The sequence below is a fragment of the Micromys minutus genome (assembly GCF_963924665.1).
Source record: "Micromys minutus genome assembly, chromosome: 10".
Taxonomy (NCBI): Eukaryota; Metazoa; Chordata; class Mammalia; order Rodentia; family Muridae; genus Micromys; species Micromys minutus.
The window spans coordinates 11,484,537-11,506,162 of NC_137979.1; the positions used below are offsets into that span (position 1 = coordinate 11,484,537).

At 47.6% G+C, this 21,626-nt stretch overlaps 3 protein-coding genes and 1 pseudogene across 4 annotated transcripts; 2 read left to right on the forward strand and 2 right to left on the reverse strand.

Moving 5' to 3' along the window:
- Nucleotides 1-602: 602 nt before the first annotated feature.
- RNF187 (ring finger protein 187) lies at nt 603-6,617 on the reverse strand (the record flags this gene model as incomplete). Its single annotated transcript, XM_080924064.1, has 4 exons — nt 603-1,702; nt 2,286-2,510; nt 4,813-4,905; nt 6,036-6,617. 4 exons carry the CDS (start codon nt 6,615-6,617, stop codon nt 1,700-1,702), a joined length of 903 nt encoding a protein of 300 aa, XP_080780190.1. The 3' UTR covers nt 603-1,699.
- Nucleotides 6,618-15,804: 9,187 nt separating this feature from the next.
- On the forward strand, nt 15,805-16,185 carry LOC308425974 (H2B.U histone 2; the record flags this gene model as incomplete). Its single annotated transcript, XM_080923653.1, has 1 exon — nt 15,805-16,185. The coding sequence occupies one exon, from the start codon at nt 15,805-15,807 to the stop codon at nt 16,183-16,185; it is 381 nt and encodes a 126-aa protein (XP_080779779.1).
- A 1,862-nt stretch (nt 16,186-18,047) lies between these two features.
- Nucleotides 18,048-18,413, forward strand: LOC308425976 (NADH dehydrogenase [ubiquinone] 1 alpha subcomplex subunit 1-like; annotated as a pseudogene). The gene has a single exon. The product of its transcript is annotated as an NADH dehydrogenase [ubiquinone] 1 alpha subcomplex subunit 1-like (transcript).
- Nucleotides 18,414-21,085: 2,672 nt separating this feature from the next.
- Nucleotides 21,086-21,466, reverse strand: LOC308425975 (histone H2B type 3-B; the record flags this gene model as incomplete). The annotated part of the gene is made up of 1 exon (XM_080923654.1): nt 21,086-21,466. The coding sequence occupies one exon, from the start codon at nt 21,464-21,466 to the stop codon at nt 21,086-21,088; it is 381 nt and encodes a 126-aa protein (XP_080779780.1).
- Nucleotides 21,467-21,626: the final 160 nt, after the last annotated feature.

A 21,626-nucleotide genomic window follows, 5' to 3' on the forward strand; every position in this document is an offset into this window, starting at 1 on the left:
TCCACATAAGACAACACTTTACACAGCCAGACTGCTGAGCCTCAGGGCCATGTCTACCCGGGGTGGAGGTGTTTACTCATAGGTCATGTGGTTCTCTGCACCAATCTAAGATCTGAGGGACAAAACTACCACTTGTTTCTGAGCTACCACTAGGTGGCCAGTTCTAGACAGTCTCTAAACCTACTAGTCTATTAGTTTAATATTCATTTTGGTCCCAAAAGAGATCACATTCTGTCACTAAGGGCACACCACTCAGGGCTACTCACTGCCACCTGCATCTGTTTCTGCCTTCCCCTTCTTCCCTGGCACCCACAGGATGTCCCAACCTGGGCATCCAGTCACCCTGGGTGCATCCGTGCAGCTGGCCAGCCCTCTGCAGGACCTGTCAGGTGGACATAGATGTCTCCTCTTGGTCCTTCTAGCTATCCATGGATCCCGCTTCCCAGATGCAACTCCCATAGCCAACGCTGAATTTGGGATGACACCTGCCCTCTAATCCTGAAGATGTTAGTGACAGTCAAGTATCAAGGACCCTGGAACCTGGTCAGGGAAGGGGGAAGCAACTTTAAGGCAAAGACCAGGAGGTATGGAAACAGAGAGGCTGGAGCAAACCACTTTATTCAGCACTGAAAACCCAGCCCACCTGGGAGTCAAGTTGAAGCTGGTCACTACATCCAAGGCTGGGGCCTTCTGAGGACAGAACACTGCTATCCAAAACCTAAATACATCTATGTCTTTGGCCCCTGACCTGTGTCTGTCCACTCTGCTGGGTTTTGTTTCTTGGACTAGTTATCTACACACACGATGCTGCAGGCAACCACGCTACCGCTACGTCACAAGTTTTGTGAAATTCACCTACTGGAGAAAATATGAGGTGAGCAAAAGCCAAAAATACAGCGAAGTGAAGCACCCGGCGGCCTGGAGATGCCGCCCTGCTGCTCTTCTGCAGGGAAGGAGGTCCCTTCTATGAGGTGGGAGGAAGTAGGAGCACTTTGGGGATGCCAGTGACACCCAAGGGGCACAAGCTGGGAGGAAAAGAGGCTGGGGAGACAAAGCAGAAAATGGCTCCCAGGACCTGGCACAGTGAGACCCAAAGTGATGGAAGAGGTCCTCTGGAGGGGAGAATACTTTAACACTCAGGTCCCAGCCATACCCCAGGGCCTCCTGCATCCCTACTCCCTGGCACTAACACAGGTTGACTGTAACTGGTATGCCTCAGAACCTTGCTGAGGGATGTCTACTGAGCCAACCCTGACATGGGCACCAATGGGAAAGGCGCAAGGTTTGCTTCCTGAATACTAGAGTGAATGCCACACTAAAACTGAGCCATGGCAAAACAAACAGGGGCTTCAGAGCTGCCAACTGGTCTCAGGCAGGGTTGGCACACACTGAGAAAGGAATCCCAGGACTGCTCGGTCTCTATTTGGAACAGGTAGAGGCCCGAACACATTCATGCCCCGAAGAAAATGAAAAACACTGCTGAACAATGGAACTATGTGCATGGCCAAAAGCAGGGCACCTCTGACGCCTCATCCCGGGCCCACGTGCTGTCAGTGTTGATGGAGATGGGATCTGTCCGGGATGAAGGTGATGCCAGGCAGAGGCCTGAGAGATGTAGGTAGGGGTGCTGCAGGCCAGCTGTGGAAGGTGGGTCCTTCTGCCTCTCGCTCCAGGGGGCCAGCCTGCTGCGCCAGCATCATCACTGCAGGGAAGGGAGAAACAGACAAAGGGGAAAGACAGGGAGACAGAGAAAATGAAGGGTGACATACAGGTAAAGACAAGGAGACAGACTGCTGCTCTCCTGAGAACCATGCACTGAGAGCCGAGAGGACTTAACAACCCTTTTCAGATGGATCCAAAGCCTGTGTCTCTGAGGTTTTACAGCTGACTGCTATGTGGAAAGGGTATACCTCAGTTACTGGGGCTGCTGATGCCATGTTACAAGCCCAGGCTCTGAATGCCAAGCAGGCTGCCTCCAGTGTTAGCACAGCCCTTAGGGCATGAGATGAGGATGGAGAAGACAGAGAATGCCCTGTCTACTCTTGTCCAGAGCCTTCCCATGAGACCCAGGGGCAGCTTCTATCTCCATCAACTCTAAGTTCCTTCCTACTACTTTTCCCAACCACCTACTCAATTCTCTGACATTCAGACCTAGGCCACAACAGGGGCAAGGTGGTCTGTGGCTCCAACCTTGCCCATAGGGGAGTCTTTCTTCCACTGTGACTTGGGGCTGACCACAGAGATGTGCTGTGGAGAGAGGTGCTCATCCCCTACCCAGGTGCTACCTGCAGAAGCATGCTGAGGCCCAGGTTGCGGTGCTTTTTCTCCAGCTCTGACACAGCCTGCAGTAGGGACCGGAAGCGATCTGCAGGGTCAGCGAGCTCATCATCCTCGGAAACACCCTCATCCTTCTCAGCCTCTTGCAGAAAGTGTTCCTCCTCCTCCACAAAGAAGGCCCGAAGCTTCTTATAGTCGGTCAGGGCCTTCTTTCTTCGGTCCATAACATGGCCCTGCAGGGTGAGTGGGGGAAGGGACAATAGTCCACATTCGCACATTCTACTGCTGTGTCTCAAGAGAGAGAACCCCCATCTACTCTGAAAGAAATTGTGCTCTCAGGGTATGCTGGCTAGGTCTTTTCAACTAAACCCATTTAAAAGGAAAAAAAAAAATCACAGCTAAGAGAAGATTTTCTTTCCCTGTTTTCCAAAACAAGAAGTCAAACCTCCACATGAAAGACGCTCCTTGTCACCCCTCATGACATATTAACTTTGTCCCACTGTGGTGATATGTAGTTTATAGGGCCTTGAAGAGGTGGGGAGTAAGGGACAATGGTTCCATCACTCGTGTGTGGGTGTGCCCTCTGAAGGGACTGATGCTGGGCTCACAGGCCAGCTGGTTTCCAAGACAGCTGTTACAGAGAGCAATCTTGGCTCCACTCACTTCCACCACAGGGGCCTCACTAACCACCAGTGGACAGAGCCTTTTGACATTTGATGTTCAGCCTCTAGAACTCAGAACTTGCCTTCTTTACAGAACTCAGTCTTGGCTGTTTTGTTACAGCAGCAGAAAAAAAGGCTAACTCTCTCCTCCTACAAACCAATCAATGAAGGAGAGAGGTGGAGAAGAGGCCACACAGACCTTGTTAAGATAGTTCTTTTATGCTTCTCAAACAACTCACTTTTTTACAACCTGCTCGTTTCTGTCCATATTCTGCGTATCTGTAAGATGTGGCAGCTTCTTTGGGTCATTTCCTAACTTCTAGTGGGGCAATGTTTTGTCTCCTCTGCACTGTCCTTCATGACTGATGCCAGGAATGCATGCCCAAGACACTAAGGTGTGTGGATGCTCAAGGTCCTTCTACAAACAGCAGAGTACTACAAGCTATCTGCATCCTCCTCTGTGCTCAGACCATCTCCCGTTGACACAATTTACCTAACACAACCTCAGGTGCTTTGTAAAGAGCTGACTAAAAGCCTATGCATTAAGCACAACTGTACCAACCACAGGCCCACTGTCTATCTGTGGTGCGTGCTTTGCATGATTACATCGAGAGCCTCTCACATGCAGGACAAGCATCCCCCAGTCAGGCACATTCTCATTCTGATTACATTTCTGATCAGAGGTCTGTGAAGTCCTTAGACACACAACCCACATATACACTGACCCCACTCACAACTTCCTGAAGTCAATCTCTGGAACTAAAGTCCTGTCAGGACACACAGCTACCTTAAACCAGCTACCCTTTCTACTATAACCTCTGATAAAACCTAACAGCAAAGCTCCACTCTGCTGCCTCAGCAACACTTGTAGCAGGACTAGAAAAGGACACACTCCTAACTGCACTCAAGTCTTTGTCCTGGCCCTAGACCACGCAAAACAGGGAACACTCATGTTTCTGAGGGAACAATGTTTTCGTTGAAAGGATATAAATGTCAGATAGCTGCTGTCTGGCCACGTCCTCCCTCTGACTGTCTTTGTATAAAAAGTCTCTATCTGCTAGAATCTGTCCTTGGAATTGCTGTGGGCTCCTAGAAAAGTAGGTGTCCTCCATGCCTTCCAATTTTTGTGAGGGGTGGGCAGGTGCCTTTAGCTTTAAGGGGCAGGCCATTTGAGAGCTTCAGGGTTTCTGTGGTTTACAAAAACACTTTGGTTTTATGTTTTTAAAAAAATTAGGGGGAGGGGCACTGTAAAACTTTAAAAGGAAAAGCTGCCAGAGTTTAAACTAGTATGTGGGTTTGTGGAAAGGTAACTTAAAATAACATAATGTCATCAATGCCATGAATGGGATCAGGTGGCGGCTAAGTACCAACTTTGTGTGTCCCCCAAACCTCTGTGCTGAAACCTCCAGGCAATGGTCTTAAGTGGTGGGCCTTTGGGATGTGGCTAGTCCCACCAGAGTAGAAGTAGGATCAGTGCCCTAGTAAAGGAGACCCCCAAAGAGCTCCTGCCCCACCCTCCATGTGCTAATACAGTGAGAAAGGCCGTCGGAAACCAGTCCTGACTTGGACTTGCCATGGCTTGCCTGTGGACTTCCAGCCACCAGGGCAATAATGTCTGTGGTTTTGTACAGCAGCCAGAAACAGCATGTTCAACTGGTGACAGCTAGGGTTGGTCAGTCTAGAGTCCTAGAAAGTGTCTTGTGCGGGAAAGGAATCTGATGCTTACAAATCATCCTTATTAGAAGCATACAGGAGAGAGGATCCGAGCTGACACTCAGGTCCACAGAGGTCCCTCCCACAGCCAGCCAGGCCAACTCCAGCAGCTCAGCTTGGTGACCCTGCTAGCTCCCCGCATCCAGGAAAGCCTACTTACCTTCCACACTGCAGCTGCTGATTCTGCCTGCCCATGCAGGTCCCGGGCATCATTTAGGTCCTTCCTCATGATTTCCACAGAGCCCTTGTTCTCCTGGGAAAAGAGAAGCTGGTCAGAGCGTGGGAAGAGGGATTTGGACATACAGATCAGCAGTCTGGCCACTGCAACGATTCATCCGTTCTCTGCTGGAAAATGGTTGTTTTTTAAAAGGCTTTCCTGTGCTTCCCACCTGTCAGAACTAGGGGTGGAGCAGACAATCCAGGTTTCTCCCCTTTAGTGCCAGCTTGATTTAACACAGTGGCTTTCCTGACTTCTATACCCTGCTTGGTCTCTGGAGACTGCTGTCTTAGTGAGAGGACACCAAACCGTAGGACAACCCCAGCAGCATGTTCTGGCAGAGTATCTACACCAGTTTAGTACCTGGATGTAACCACTGGCCTCCACCTCAAAAGTGTTCTTCACAACCTATTCCAGAGGGTCATGGTGCATCATTCCAGAACACAAGGCTAACTGCACCTTCGAACATACTAAACTACTATTTCTCCCTGTCAGGAAGGGTCCACTGATTTCCTTACCTTGCTACTTAGAAAGACAACTCTCTGGGTCAAGGATGATACTCCAGATACCCTACCACCCAGCTTCAAACAGATTCTAACGGTCGGTTTCTGACCAATGGCAGGTGCCAAACGCAATGACCAAGACAGCACAGCAGCGAAGATTCCAGAATGAGGTGGACTGGCAGCCCTTCAGAGTGCTGCAAATGGTAACTGGCAGACAGGAGCCCACTCTCAGGTCTCCACAAGCAAGTGGATGGGCGGGGCTTGCCTCGATTAGGTCACACCCGGGTAGGAGGCAGAGGCCTTGAGGAATGGGATCGGGACTTGAGGGGAAATCGGGAAAAATCAAAGGCTAAAGGTTGTACACAGCTAGCCCACAAGACCTGGAATAAAAAGGGGATAGAAAAGCATGCTCTATGAGATAAGAGATCGAGGATTACAGCAGTGTCCTGGAGACAGATAACAGAGATAGATGGAGGAAAGCAGAACTCACGGACTTCAGGATTCAAGAGCCCTAGGCACGGCAGCGTCCCGGGGAAAGGGAGGGTGCTGGGCACCCGTGGGATGCGGGAGAGGAGGGAGGGAAGAGGAGGTCAGCACACGGATCGAGAGACTGACTCCAGGTAAGGCACAAAGGTTAACCGTGTGCGGGGTCGCCTTGCGCACCTTGCCGCGCAGCGCCTTCCTCCAGCGCGGTTCCCACTCTGGCGGCTCCGGGCCCGCGGCCATGCGGCAGGCGGAGCACAGCGGATCTCCGTCCGCTCGGCACAGCAGCTGCAGCGCGGCCTCGCTGGCAGGGCCATCGCGCGCCGGCGCCGCGGCCGCCTCCTCGAGGGCCAGGAGGCGGCGGCTGAGTGGAGGGCGGCTGGGCTCTACGGCGCGCTGCCAGCAGTCATCGGCACACTCGGGGCACGGGAAGGGCCCGTCCTCCTCGGCCCAGAAGCGCACCACGCACGCCCGGCAGAAACGGTGGCCGCAGTCGGCGCGCACCGGCTCGCGGGGCGCGCGCTGACACAAGGCGCAGATGGCCTCGGCGGGGCCCGCGGGGAGCGCCAGGGCTGCGGGCGGCGGCGCCAACGAGGGCGCGGGCGGAGAGGGCGCAGAAGGGCCGACAATCGGCCGGAGAGCAAGGCCGACGAGCCTCAGCCGACGACTCCGACCCGGACTGCGCCAACGCCGGGCACGCGCGCGCGGGGCGGGGTCCTGGCTGCCATGCGCTCTGACGTCCAGGTCCTGGCAGCTGCGCATTCTTTCATCCAGGTCCTGGCAGCTGTGCGCTCTCCGTTCAGGTCCTGGTAGTCGCTCGTCGCCCTGCCCGGGTCTGAGCCAGCTGCGCAGTCTTCCACTCTGGCTCTGGTAGCTTGCTCACCTCTTTGTCCTGATGGTGTCAGTCGTGGGCTCCAAACCCAGATAGGATACTTACTCTCTTGTGTTCTGTGAGATTACTCATACTGCAGGGCACTGCTCCAACATTATGGATAATTGCCCATCTCCCACAGATAATTTGGGAGGTGATCGGTTAGGGAAGGCTTTTCTAGGGTGATTGCGGTTTAGGGTGACTTATCTCTCTACACCTTCAGCCCTGGAGCAAGATAAAACAGGTTAGGTAGACAAGCAGTATGACCAGATTAAAGAACAGAGCGACACAAAACGAAGAGAGGAACGCGCAACGTGCACACAGCACATTTTGCAGGCAAGCACTCTAAAGAATATTGTATTAATACAGGTGGAGTCAGCTATGCACAGTTTCTGACTCTTCAAATTGAGATGGAAAATATTCTGCAAATGTGATTGTGGTGGTTTGAATATGCTTGGCCCAGGGCGTGGCGCTATTAGGAAGTGTGATCTTGTTGGAGGAACTGTGTCACTGTGGGGGTGGGCTCTGATACCTTCCTTCTAGCTGCCTCGGAGACAATCAGTCTTATGGCTTCCTTGGATCAAGATGTAGGACTCTCAGTTCCTTCTTCAGCAACATGTCTGCCTAGACGCTGTCATGTTTCCTCTCTTGATAACAGACTGAACCTCTGAACGTGTAAGCCAGCGCCAAATAAACGTCTTTTCTTTTTTTTTATAAATATTTATTTTATTTGTATGAGTACACTGTAGCTATCTTCATACATACGCATCAGATCCCATGACAGAGCCATCATGTGGTTGCTGGGATTTGAACTCAGGACCTCTGGAAGAGCAGTCAGTGCTCTTAACCACTGAGCTATCTCTCCAGCCCATAAATGTCTTTCCTAAGAGCTACATTGGTCATAGTGTCTCTTCACAGTAATGAAACCCTAACTAAGACAGTGATGTTGCTATTTATATGTGCCAAACACTATGACAGCAGCCACATCTCAACTAAAGCTATTCAGTCTTTTTTTTTCCCTAAAGGTTATTATTTTCTAAAGAACAGGATGAATATTTGCACAGTATTCACAGCCTGTTCAGTATCATAAGTCATCTAGAAAAAATTAAATAGAAGGATGCATATAAATAGTATGATGTTTTAGCTGGGTATAATGGTATGTGCTTTAAACACCAGCACTCGGGAATTAGAGATGGCAGATGTCTGAGTTCCAGGCCAGCCAGAGCTATATAGCGAGAGCCTGTCTCAAATAAAAGTGTGTGTGTGTGTGTGTGTGTGTGTGTGTGTGTGTGTCTGTGTATGTGTGTGTGTCTGTGTATGTGTGTGAGAGAGAGAATGTATATATGTGTGTGGAGGGGGGCTCGTCTGTGTGTGAGAGAGAATGTGTGTGTGTGTGGTGTGTATGTGAAGAACATTTTATCTAGGGGATTTGAGTGTTCTTAAATTGTGGTATCCTTGGGGATTTAGAGTCAACCTCTTCAACAGATATGACTTGTGTGCATATGTTAATTAATTTAATTTAAATTAAAAAATCAGTTGTATTTAGGCACTTTCACACTCATCTAACTGACCATGGCCAGCAATTGGGAGATGGAAGCAAGGAAACCAAGCTCAAGGCCAGTTTGAGCTACATCAAGAGACCTTGACTTAAAAGAAAAAAACAAACCAAACAAAAATAACAACAAAATCACAGTGGGGATGGGAAGCAGGGATGAAGGGCATGTGGGAAAACATACAATCAAACCTGGAAGGTGGCTCAGCACATGGGTATCCTGGACGCTGCTCATATCATGGCCACGTTGTGCCTAAAGGTATACTCTTCTAATGCCGTGTTATATGGGAAGAAGTACATGAACGCCTACGCTCTAAGTACACAAGGGCTAAGCCTTTTTCAGAATTCCATTCTGGGGATCAGATGAAGAGCCTTGCATATACTGGGGAAAACCTTCCACCACTGAGCTACATCCCTAGCCTATGACTTGCCTCTAGTACTTGATTCTAAGGATAAACACTGAAAAAAAAAAATCTTATCCTTTTGACATAAAAATTTCAGCCATTCTCTTGAGAATTCCACACCCACTTGAGGGTATGTGTTACTGTCTTCTACATGAGCCTCCCTCTTTTTAAATTTAAAAAGAGTTTTCTGTTATGAGTATGAGCACTTTGCCTGCAGGCATGCACACACATCGTGTGAGTACATGGTACCCAAAGAGGCCAGAGGAAGAGGTCAGAACTGGACTTATAGACAGTTGTGGGCTGCCGTATGGATGCTGGGAACTGACCTCAGGTCCTCTGCAGCAATGTCGAGTGATCTTAGCCACCGAGCCATCTCTTCAGCATCCTCTCCCCTCTCTCACAGCCTGTGCTTACTCTTATTCTAAAGCCTTTTCTAAAAAAAAAAGTCTCACTTATTCTTATGTGTATGTGTGTATGTCTACTGCCTATAGGTACCTGTGGAGGCCAGAGAGGACATCAAATACCATGGAGCCTGAGTTCAAGGACGTTGTGAGCCACTCAACATGGGCTCTGGAAATCCAGCATTAGTCTTCTGAGAGAGCAACTTAAGTGCTGAGCCATCTCTACAGACCCAAAACTGTGTAATAATAAAATATAAACTCTGCTTCAAAGAAAATTCCATCAAGCCAGTTAGATAATAACTATTACCTTTTAAATATTTTGGATGTGAAAACAAAAATCCAGATGTTTAAAATTCATTAAATTATTTAAGAGCCTAAAAATAAAAAAGCCAGGTAGTAATGATACACGCCTTTGATCCCAGTGATTGGGAGGCAGAGGCAGGAGAATTTCTTCGAGTTGGAGGCCATCCTGGTCTACAGAGTGAGTTCCAGGCCAGCCAGGACTACAGAGAAACCCTGTCTTGAAAACCAAACAAATGAATGAAAATCCAAAAATTCAACTCTACCTATGGTGGTTACAAATATAAATTACTACCACCAACAGCAATAATATGTGAAGATTTTGCATTATTCTATATCTTTCTGAAACAAGCTGACCCAAGCACTCCAGGGTTTTGTTTATAAGGCCCTGCATAGATAGATGAGCGACAAGAGACTAGAAAGGAGTCAGTCATAGGACTCTGAAGTAAATGAATGATTGACTATAAGATGTAGAGCCCTGATAGGAGCGATGAATGGACGGTGACGTGGAGGGAGGGAGTCCAGCCTGGGTGAGAGATGGCATTGAAATGTGTGGGCAATATGGGAGCAGGAAAATGGCAGGGACCTATATCCATTCACCTCGCTATTAGGATAAAAGGAATTGGTCGGAAGCAGTGTTCTATATTTGTGATGATACAAACCCAGATAACAACCAAAAGGGAGATCTTTCTAAAGAACAGTAGTTGGAAAAGGCAACGCATCAGGAAGGGAACACAAGCCATCGTAAACTGGGGGCTGCGGCAAGTATGTTTGAGAAGCAGGAGAGGAGCATCACATGAGATACTCTGAAACAAGACTCCGTGGCCAAGAGAGAGTTGTGGGCAATCCCCCTGTAGCAGTCTGTGTGTATGGTGGCGGTACCCTCTGAGCCTTTTCAGGTAGTCTCTTCATCTGGCACACTTGCTCACCTGCTTTACAATTACTTTTGTTTAGAGCTGGACAAAACATTGTAGAACTTCCTGGGAACATGTGAGGGCATGTCTGTCTGTCCAGATAGGGCACTGCTATGTCAAAAAAAAAAATAATTCCAAAGTTCAATATGTTTATTGGAATTGCTGACAGGACATGAGAAGGGGTTACTTATGGATTGTGAATGAACTGACAGTTGTTATTAAAAAGTCCCACGTCAGCATGAGTGATAGGAAGGCTGCATCCTCACCGTCCCACCTCCAGCCAGCCTTCCACTCTTTCTACTCCAGTAGGAACCCCCAAGACCACAGCGGCAGGGATGCAGATGCCTCCTCATCCTGAGAGTGACTAATACCAGCCCCACTACTGTTATCATATACCCGGATGTCATTTATTCTTCGGGTCACCACAGCAGCTCTGTTCCGTGATGGCCAATGGTCTTGCTAGGCCCAGAGGAAGTCACTTTCCTACAGCTAAGAGAGGCTCCATTTTTGTTTCTGACAGCTTTCACAGTGTCATTGATTGGTCTCCTGCTCTGTTACTATCACCATACCTGAATTTAAATATATATATATATATATATATATATATATATATATATATATATATATGTGTGTGTGTGTGTGTGTGTGTGCGTGTGTGTACATATATGTAAGCATATATATAATTATGATTAAGAAATATATATGTGTGTACATATATTTGCATGTATATATAATTATGGTTAAGAAATATATGCATATGTATACATATGTATGTATAAATGTATTAAAATTATGATTAAGAAATGTGTGTGTGTGTGTATTATTTAAGATAAGGGACAAAGCCCAAGTGAGAAGCAGCAAAGCCCCTTGGCTGCAGGATTAGGACCAGGAATATTTGGTGCCCAGCAGGGCCCTAGCAGGTGGAAAGAAGTGGTGGTCAAGTAGCTGTACCTAGGACTGCAAGGAGAGCACTGGAAAGGTGGAGATGCCCAGGGCAGGCGGGACCCTGTCAGTTGTTTTCTGCAGCTGCAACCAAATACCACAGCCTGCATAGTTTACACATACAGAGAAGCTGTCTGGGCTCCTAACGCTGGTAAGTTCAAGGCTGAGGGGCTGCATCTTGCTGTGGGGATTCTGCAAAACACTCAGAGCATCCCAGGGTGAGACAGATCCAGCGGCAGCCGGTTATAACAAGAGTGATAAATCCATTCTTCCCAAAGTGGCTGAATCCAGCCCAGAGGACGGGGGTGATGTCAGTGCGTTGGATTCAGCCTGAGAGCTGCTACAACCTCTGCTGAAGCACTTTCCTGAGCTGTCTTTTATCCCAGCGCTTGGCAGAGGCCTTCAGTTTTGTTCCCTGGTGAGGACTTTGCTGTACTTCATGAGCATCCAGACCTGCATATTCTCTCTTGTTCTTAGACACTACAGTGATTTCACTTGGATATGTATGCTCTGTGGGGTGGGAAAAGAAAACCTGGGGCAGGGCAGGCTCTGGTATCTCTTGGGGCAGGCCTGGGATGCGATCTTGCTTAAGGTTGCAGTCATTCCTGATTCTCTCCCTTTCCCCCATCCCCAGCAGCTCTCCCTCTAGAGCCACCAGGACTCCTCTGCCCCTCCTCCCATCCCCTCAGCTCCACCCCACCCACACAAACACTGTCTCTTGAGAAGTACATACTTTCATAAATTCTGAGTCGGGTTGAGCATGGAATTTTGCATCTTCTCTAGATAATGCCTGAAAGACACTGGATCACTTTCAGCAGCTCCTAAGACATTTTATCACTGTGCTTAGGGGGAGACGCATGAATTACCTAAGGGCTAGAAGAGGAGGTGATCACTTGTACGGAAGAAAATTTCACCACAGCCTGTGGGGCTGGAGAAGCTAGGCTGGTGCACAGAGACACCATACTTTGGATGCATGTGGTTTGCAGAGCTGGGGACTATACAGCCAGACATTCCCCAGGCTGATACATCTGCAGTGAAAATGTACCTTAACAGCCATTGTCATTTGCAACTCTTGCTGATATAAAAGAGAAATGGCCATAGAAGTCCCTTCTGCAAACACAGACGAGAGGAACAACCCAGCTTACCTCCTCGAATTCCTGTTCCATGGTGCGGTCAGCTAAAGCCCTTGGATGCACACTGAGAGAAAACAGTGCCCTTAACTGAGGGGGGCTTTCCAGCAGCCAAGCCCCATGCCACACCACAGATGTCCCTGTAGGGAAGGCTCCAGTGTAGTGGTGAACAGGCCTTTGTCCAAAGGATGACAGCTGGAAACTGCAGAGGACAAAGGACCAGAGAACCTGCTCCTACTTTTAGGAGAGAAGAGGACTCAAGCTCACCTCAGACAGTGTCTGCCACCCACTCCTGCAGCTCCAGAGGGAAAGGTTCAATTGTGCAGGGAAGCCTGTAAACATGCCCTCCGTATTCTGCAGCCCATTTCTCCCACTGGAGTCTGGATGCCAGTTGTTACTGCTCCTCCAACTATCAGCCTCTTTGGGACACCCCCCACCCCCCAAATAATAACCGTGCATGCCATATATTGGCCATGACAGTGTGTCACTTGTATTAACTGTAGAAATGTAAAGAGAACCCAGCTTCAAGGTTGGGTGAGAGCCTGCTCACAGTGGGAAAGAACGAATGCAGAGCAGAACCAAAAACCTCAGGATGTCAAGGTGTTTATTAATGCCAAAGAAATTCAGTCCACATGTGCCAGACATTGGGCTTTAGAACAAGTAAAGAGAGAGAGAGAGAGAGAGAGAGAGAGAGAGAGAGAGAGAGAGAGAGAGAGAGAGAGACCAAACAAAGCATTTCAACATCGCCTTTTAAAGTTTGCTGCAAAACCCAAGTGTGTCTGCCTTCAGTGGCTAAAATGGAAGCCACTGCTTCCCAGACTTTTCCTTTTCTTCTCCTAAAGTTTCACAGTTACATTTTGATTCATGCTGTGTGCCTTTATTGGTTGTCAGAGGACAATTTCTAGGAATCCCTTCTCTCCTTCCACTTTCTCCTGTCCTCCCTTCTTTCTCACTAGCAAAAGTGTTGGTCCAGTAACAACAGGAGTTCTCCAGACCCGTGACATTGCCTTATCAATAACGGGGTGTTGCCATGGGAACCCGTGTCCTAAATCAAGCAATGAGTGGCACTTTCACAGAAGCTGGAGCAAGGGAATAGTTTGTTACCTTTGTTTGTTTGCTTCCATGCTTGCTTTTAAGGATACAGATGAGGAGGGCTGTGCAGGATACTGTTAATCAATAATCTTTGGCTAAAATTACCAATAGCCAGAGTGTCACCAGTTCGGGATTAGACAGGCCCTGGTTGGCAAGGTCTTTATGTAGAAGTGGTAAAGGGGGGGGTGGGAGGGAGGGAGGCTGTATCTGTATCTGTACCTGTGCTGCTGGGGCCTGAGGCATATTAATAGTTAATATTAAAGCATTCTTTAAGGTTTCTGTGGGTTCTGGGAAAGTCCATGGTTCTGAAATCTTTTGAGACCCAATACTATTTGGTTTGTGAGTAAGTTAACCCTTCCTCACAGCCTCTGCTTCACCCCCACACCTCCCTCTAGTCATTGTTACCCTGACAACTTCTATACTTTATACAATTCCAGATCCACTGGGCATGAGTATGGTTTTTTGCTTTTGCTTGTTTGTCCCATTAAATGAACTGTAAATGGGACGTCTTTATTCAGGACCACCTAGGTGAGTGGTGACTGCAGTGTGGCCTCGGAGTGAAGGAGAGAGACAGGGTTTTGTCCACTCTGAACACAGCGTAGACACACAATAGCACACTGCCTAGGTGGCTAGAAAGTGACACCTGTCGCTGTCAATGCAAGGGGACACTTCGTGCAGTTATTATTAAGGTTTGCTTAATATTATTTTCACGTGTTAAATAGCTTTTAAAACCCCATTTAACGAGCCAGGTGTGGTTAGCTGCTATCTCAACCCACAAGAGAAGGAAGCAAGGCTATCAGAAACGCAAGGCTGGATGAGCTACGAGGGGCCCTGTCCTTTTTGTTGCTTTGTGAATTTTGGTTTGTTTGCTTGTTTGTTTTTGGTTTCTTGAGGCAGGGTTTCTCAGTGCAGTGCCAGCTGTCCTGGAACTCACTCTGTAGACCTGGCTGGCTTCAAACTCCTGAGATCTGCCTGCCTCTACCTCCCCCCTACCCTCACCGAACCCCTCGTGCTGGGATTAAAGGCGTGTGGCACCATTGCCTGCTCTAAATAGTTTTTTTTTAAAAAATATTTCTTTAAAGGCATTTTCTCTTGCTGATAAGCAAGAATATGTTGTTGACAAACAAACTCTTGATACCTGGCATCAGGATAGAGAAGGCATCGGTAGCCAGCTGAAGAGGCTTCCAGGTTTGTTCTTTTCCGAGGCATTGACTGAGCATCTGCCAAATTATGTTTCACCCCGCAGACACCGGAGCGACAGCCGCATGTCTGTATGGACATTATAATTTTTTCTGTATTTCGGTGGGAGATTTAAAAAAAAAACAACCTGCGTGTTAACGCGAGAAGAGCTCACAGAAATTATGCACAAGTATGTGCAGGACACCTTGCCAGTCTCTTCATTCACGTGAACTCACAGCATCTAACAGGCATTGTATCATCGCGTGAAAAAACAGAGACGCAAAGGAAGTAGATTGTCTGACTCAGCTATGGAAGCTAACTGGTCTTCAGACCAGGGTTTGTCAATCAATTTATAAAAGCCAGCTTTCCAAGTGCTGCTGAAATGTGAGCCACGAAAACATACAGCCTTTTATTTTTCTCTCAGTACTGTACAGGGGGACAGGGCGGGGCGGGGGATGGTGCGCGTGAGCGCGCGGGCGCGGGCGAGCGCTTCATAACTACCATGCCCGTTGCATCCTGTAATTACGGTATTCATCGTTAACGTTATGCCTTAGCTTCAGCTCCAGACGTGCTGGACGTCCCGAGTATCATACCCTTCTCCAAACGAAAGTCTATCCAGCCACACACTTCCAGTGAAACCACCTTAGCATGTTTTCTGATTACCCGATGGACTGTTGGGATTAGGTCATGGACCCGCATAGAAATGTCTTTGCTTTTGTTTCTTCCCCTGGATGGGGACTGACAGGAAACAAATGGAAGTCGGAAGCTGTCATTTCCTCCTCTAACTAAGCAGGCAACAAGCTTCTCCCTCTTTAGCTGAGGGTGAGAAAGAAATGGCTGGCTATTTAGCTCAACAGGGATCAGACCCAGCTGCAATGTTCCTTCACAGCCAGGTCCGCAGTTGGGGGGAGACGCTAAATCCTCCACGTTAAAACAAAGGGTTCAGACAAAGATAAGACACCTGAGCGTCCTCAGCCAATGCATTTTTCGGATTGGTTGGAATACTGTCCAATAGAAAAGAAGAAGCGGAGTCTCCTAGTTACAACATTTTATGCTTGTCCAATCAGATGAGAGCACTTTGGAGCCTTCATTTAAATATAAAGATGACAAATATCCCTGCCTTCACCGTATCCCAGTCCGTCTGGGTGCAGCCAGTGCAGCAGGATGCCGGAGCCTTCCCGCTCCACTCCCGCCCCAAAGAAGGGTTCCAAGAAAGCCATCACCAAGGCGCAGAAAAAGGATGGCAAGAAACGCAAACGGGGCCGCAAGGAGAGCTACTCCATCTACGTGTACAAGGTGCTGAAGCAGGTGCATCCCGACACCGGCATCTCGTCCAAGGCCATGGGCATCATGAACTCGTTCGTCAACGACATCTTCGAGCGCATCGCCAGCGAGGCCTCCCGCCTGGCGCATTACAACAAGCGCTCGACCATCACGTCCCGCGAGGTGCAGACGGCCGTGCGCCTGCTGCTGCCGGGGGAGCTGGCCAAGCATGCCGTGTCCGAGGGCACCAAGGCAGTCACCAAGTACACCAGCTCCAAGTGAGGCGCGGCGAGAGCGCCCCCAACCCAAAGGCTCTTTTCAGAGCCACCATCCAAGCTCATAAAAGGAGCGTGCTACCTGACTAATATTGTCATTTCACCTGATGAACGTTGGGATTTGGGGGCGGGGGTTGTACTGGACCTCGGGACCCTGAGATAATATCTCTTGCTCATAACGTGGTACATTAATAAATTTTGTCTGGTTTAATTCTGGCCACAGAGAACGTAGTTTAATAGATGGCTCCTGGGGAAATGTGGCACGGATTGCGCGGTTGGTGGGAGGGGGCCTGTGGCAGCAACGAGATTTCTCTCCATCCTCGCACCCGCTCCATTCCCCTCCCCCAGCAGAATGCTCTGTGAGGCTCAGAGTGCAGCGCTTTCCGCGCTGATGCTCTCGGAGCCATCTTGCTCTGTCCCCTTGCCAGGATTAAAACCTTCTAGCCAAAAACCGTTTAAGCAGGTTTTCTACTGTATTCTGCCCAAAATGCCTAATAGTGGGAACGTACAGCCCCTGATCTCCAGCCTTACCTAATTGAGCAACAGTCTCGCCGGTGAAGATTCTGGTATTTTATCAATAGACATATTTAAACAATGAAAGGTCCTTTTGTTTCATCTCAATGTATGCGTACGTGTGAGAGTATGTATCATATAAATGTGTGTATACATTAACAACTCTAGTAAATGGTGAGACATCCTTTAAGATAGATCAGAACCGTTAAAATACCAACACAAAGCTATGTACGCTGGATTTAGTGTGGGTTGCATTAATGAGTAAGGCTTGCAAGAATAGTCCAAACTATTCTTCCTCTAAAATTCAAACATCAGTGGTTCTTCACTGGATGTCGCTCAGAGAAGCCCACCTTCCATGAACTCCTAGTTGCCCCTGGTTCCGAATACATGTTGGTTTCGCTGGTGAACAACGGCTGTCTTTCCTCCTCGTACCACGGCCAGCAGCAGCCACTCATTTGTCAACGCTTAACCTCTTACTGCCTCACACAGGAAAGGCGAGTCTTTCTATTGGTAATTTCTTCCTACAGAGACGGTTTTTTTTTTTTTTTTTTTTTTTTTACTCGCTCAAAATTTTTGGTTGGTTCTCTAATAATTAGTAAATTGGTTTTGAGCATTTAGTTGAGAGTGGGGGAATAACCATTTCATTGTTTTAGATTGTGTGCCTGCAAATCCCTCACCCCACCCCCAAACCTTACTGACACTGTTTCTCAGGTCCAGAGAATAGCCATTTGCCTTGTCCTAACTCTTACGATTGTAGATTCTCACATATCTGTTGTATACGCCTTACACTCTCCAATATTTCAAAACTGGAGACATTGATTTTGTGTGCTCTCGGTTTTCTATAAGATCTCAACATCAGAGATGGTTTTCTATATATTTTTGTCTACTCCTTATATTCATATTCTACAAAAGGGCAGGTCTTCCCCCATTCTGAGTTGTGCCTGACAAAATGAATACACCTGGGAAGCCATCTTTGGTTTTAAAAAAGAATCCATTGCATTACTGACAACTAACTATACATATGTTGTTAGAGAAATAATCATACATGCAAATTGTGTGCTAACTTTGCTCATTGCTTCCCCCTCCCCACTTCCCTTGGTACTAAACGATGTATAGTCTCATCTTTCTTCTGGAGGGAAAGGTTCCATTTTATTAAAACCACGTGTTGTACTGTACTGGGTCTAGAAGAAGCAGCTATAAATGCTCCTTTAAAATGGGATACTTGGGTCTGGAGAAATGGCTCTGGGGTTAAGAATATGTATCACTATTGCAAAGGACCTTGGCTCACGTGATGGCTTTATAACCATCAGTTACGGTGCTGCCGGAAGAGAGGTGAAGCTGGTCACCTCTGTGGAGTAGGCGACGGGTTGGAGTGTGAGTAACGGTGCAGAGATGCAGTTCGAGATTCTCCCTGGCCTCACCATTATGGGGGTGTGCTTGGTCATCCCTGGGGTGTCCACTGCATACATCCAAAAGTACACTAACGGGGGCAAGGAAAAAAAGAGTTGCTCGAGTTCAGTACCAATGGTATTTGATGGAACGGAATAGATGTATCTCTGGTGTCAATCCCTACTATGTTTCCAAGGGCCTGGAGAACATTAACTAAGGAAGCATTTTCCTGGCTGATGAAAAAAAATTACTCAACTATGGTCATCTGTTCCTGTTAGAAGGCTATGCAGCCAGCGTATTATATATACTATGCGCATGTTATGAAATGCATAATAAAAAAGTAAAAAAAAAATAACCATCAGTTACACTGGCTTCAGGGGATCTGGCTCCTTCCTATGGCCTCCTCTTCTACCTTCCACACAAATTCTGTGCACAGAAATACAGGAGAAAAAAACCACTCATAGCTGAAATTTAAAAATGACTCATTGGCACCAGGGGCCAGCCATGCAGCTCTGTAGTGGCCCAAAGCCCCAGAAGCCTTGACTGCCACTTGGCATCAGCTCACAGAAGACCACGTTCTATCTTTTTTTTTTTTTTTTTTTTGAGTGTAAATTCTGCTTGTGTTTTCTTTGGTCTCATTATATAGCGCTGGATAACCTGGAACCTGATACGAAGATCACACTGGCTTCAAGCACACAAAGATGCACCTGCCTCTGTTCCTCCCAACTGCTGCTGTTACAGGTCTATGTCACCTTGTCTGGCTTTCAGATCTTCATCTTCTCTTCTTCTTCTTCTTCTTCTTCTTCTTCTTCTTCTTCTTCATTCTTCTTCTTTCTTCTTCTTCTTCTTCTTCTTCTTCTTCTTCTTCTTCTTCTTCTTCTTCTTCCTCTTCTTCTTCTTCTTCTTCTTCATTCTTCTTCTTTCTTCTTCTTCCTCTTCTTCCTCTTCTTCCTCTTCTTCTTTCTTCTTCCTCTTCTTCCTCTTCTTCCTCTTCTTCTTCCTCTTCTTTTTCTTTTTCTTCTTCTTTTTTGAGACCATTAAGAACACTGACAGAGCGGTGGTACATGTCTTCAGTAACAGCACTCAGGAGGCAGAGAAGGGAGATCTCTAAATTCCATACCAGTCTGGTCTACATAGTGCAGTCTAGACCAGCAAAGCTTACGACTACTTGACTCTCTCTCTCTCTCTCTCTCTCTCTCTCTCTCTCTCTCTCTCTCTCTCACACACACACACACACACACACACACACATACGCAAACACGGGGTGGGGAGATACAGAGACACAGAAAGAGGCAGAGTGTGAAGGAACTGTTGACAGGCCTCGCTTCTGATGATGGAGCACGGTTTATGTTCTCCAACCAAACAGAGGAGGAAATGTATCGGATACATCAGCTGTGACAAGGCTTTCTTTACTATGTGCTTATTTCTTTTTTTTTTTTCAAAGATGTCAAATGAAAGTAATGCTGTGGTCCACACACTGACTGCTTATGCCTAGGGATGAACCTGAAATAATAACCTGGGCAGTCGGACAGAGGAGGACTGAGCTGCATCTCAATGGAGAACCTTGGCTAATGCTTGAAGTCTAAGGTTCGAGTCTCCAGCCAACCCCTCCTCCCATCAAGCCTCAGTGAAAGACTAGTTTCATTAATTACCAAAACTTAATTTTTATGCCTTAAATGATTCTCCACTGCCCTTGTGTCCTTTTTAAAAAAAAATACTGAGATAACTTGTTGGCATGTTTAAACTTCAGTAGACAATTCTGGAAGCAGCGATTAGTTAAATGCACTAGACATATAACTGCTTTGGCAGAATTTGGAGCAGAAGGAAAATAAGAGACATTCTTGGTGAGAATAATCTGAAATATCCTTTTAAAAATTACTTTGACCTGACTCTGCTGTTAAGTTGATAAAGCAATAGGTATTCTAAAGACTGGATTTTTTTTTTTTTTTTTATTAATGATCTTTAAAAAATTCCCGCCTTGTCGCTTGCATCTTTGCAGTTACTTGCACTTAGGATAAAAATACTTCAGATGCTAACTTTAAAACACATGACGTTATCAAAAACCCTTTTATGTGGACCAAGCTGGAAAGCAGGTGACATTGCTACTGTAGGAAGTTTAGCAGATATCCCCCCCCCAATGCCCACTAGCATGGGTCCAGATGAGAGGGGCTCCCTTTGACAACTTGGTAAAAAAAAAATGTTATATAGTGTTGCCCGCTGGAGACGATATGTCTCATTACAGCTCAAATAATTATCGTGAATCCTTTTTTCATAAATAGAAGCCAAAACAAGGAAAGTGGTGTTCTTCCCACAGGTAAGATTTCCTGCCCAAACATTCGCAATAAATATGGCATTCTCCAAATAAATGCTGAGTGTGGAATTTTCTTCTACTAAGACTTAACAGAAAGGAACGCAGCTCTGGGAGAGCAATTCTTGCTCAAACTACGGAATCCTTTCCCACCTCCCATCCCCTAACCACTGAAGCCGAGGCTGACAGCTCAGGCGGGCTACATCCTAGCTCCTGCACGCAGACATTGCGGTGAGCCGCACCTTCCCCCGCCTCTGCCTCGTTTCCAGCATACAGCTAGTGCAGGATTTATTGACATGATACAATGTCAGAACGGTCGTTTTCGGGGGATAGAGACGATTCTCTGTTCCAGAAGAGGATGTAAAAGGTACTAAAAAAACAAAAAAAAAAAAACCCGCAGGTTGAGAGACCAAGGGGGCGCACTGTGACCTCGCCCACCGAAGCTCCAGGCTTGGGGAGGGGACTCACGTCCCTTGCCTGCTTCCGTGGCCATGGTTCACACTCCACGCTAAGGAAGAGCAAAGCGCCACATCCCACATTCTTTGGTCAAAAATTTGACCTGACCGCACCCAGTTATCATACAACGGCTCAGGCATGTGGCAATAATCAGCGACCCACACTGTGTCCGAGACCCTTTTAACGACTGTATGGGTGGCTCTGAAAAGAGCCTTTGAATTGAGGGCACCGTCGCCGCGCCTCACTTGGAGCTGGTGTACTTGGTGACTGCCTTGGTGCCCTCGGACACGGCATGCTTGGCCAGCTCCCCCGGCAGCAGCAGGCGCACGGCCGTCTGCACCTCGCGGGACGTGATGGTCGAGCGCTTGTTGTAATGCGCCAGGCGGGAGGCCTCGCTGGCGATGCGCTCGAAGATGTCGTTGACGAACGAGTTCATGATGCCCATGGCCTTGGACGAGATGCCGGTGTCGGGATGCACCTGCTTCAGCACCTTGTACACGTAGATGGAGTAGCTCTCCTTGCGGCCCCGTTTGCGTTTCTTGCCATCCTTTTTCTGCGCCTTGGTGACCGCCTTTTTAGAGCCTTTTTTGGGGGCTGGAGCCGATTTGGACGGATCGGGCATAATGTCTAGATGCACTGGGAAAACGCGTGCTTCTGTACCAAGTGTATTTGAACGCCTTGTATTCAAATGAAGGATCAATCGTCACTCCCTTTGATTGAATACAATTTCACATTACGTCATCTCGGGGTAAGGCGTATGCAAATTAGGAAGGCTACTAGTT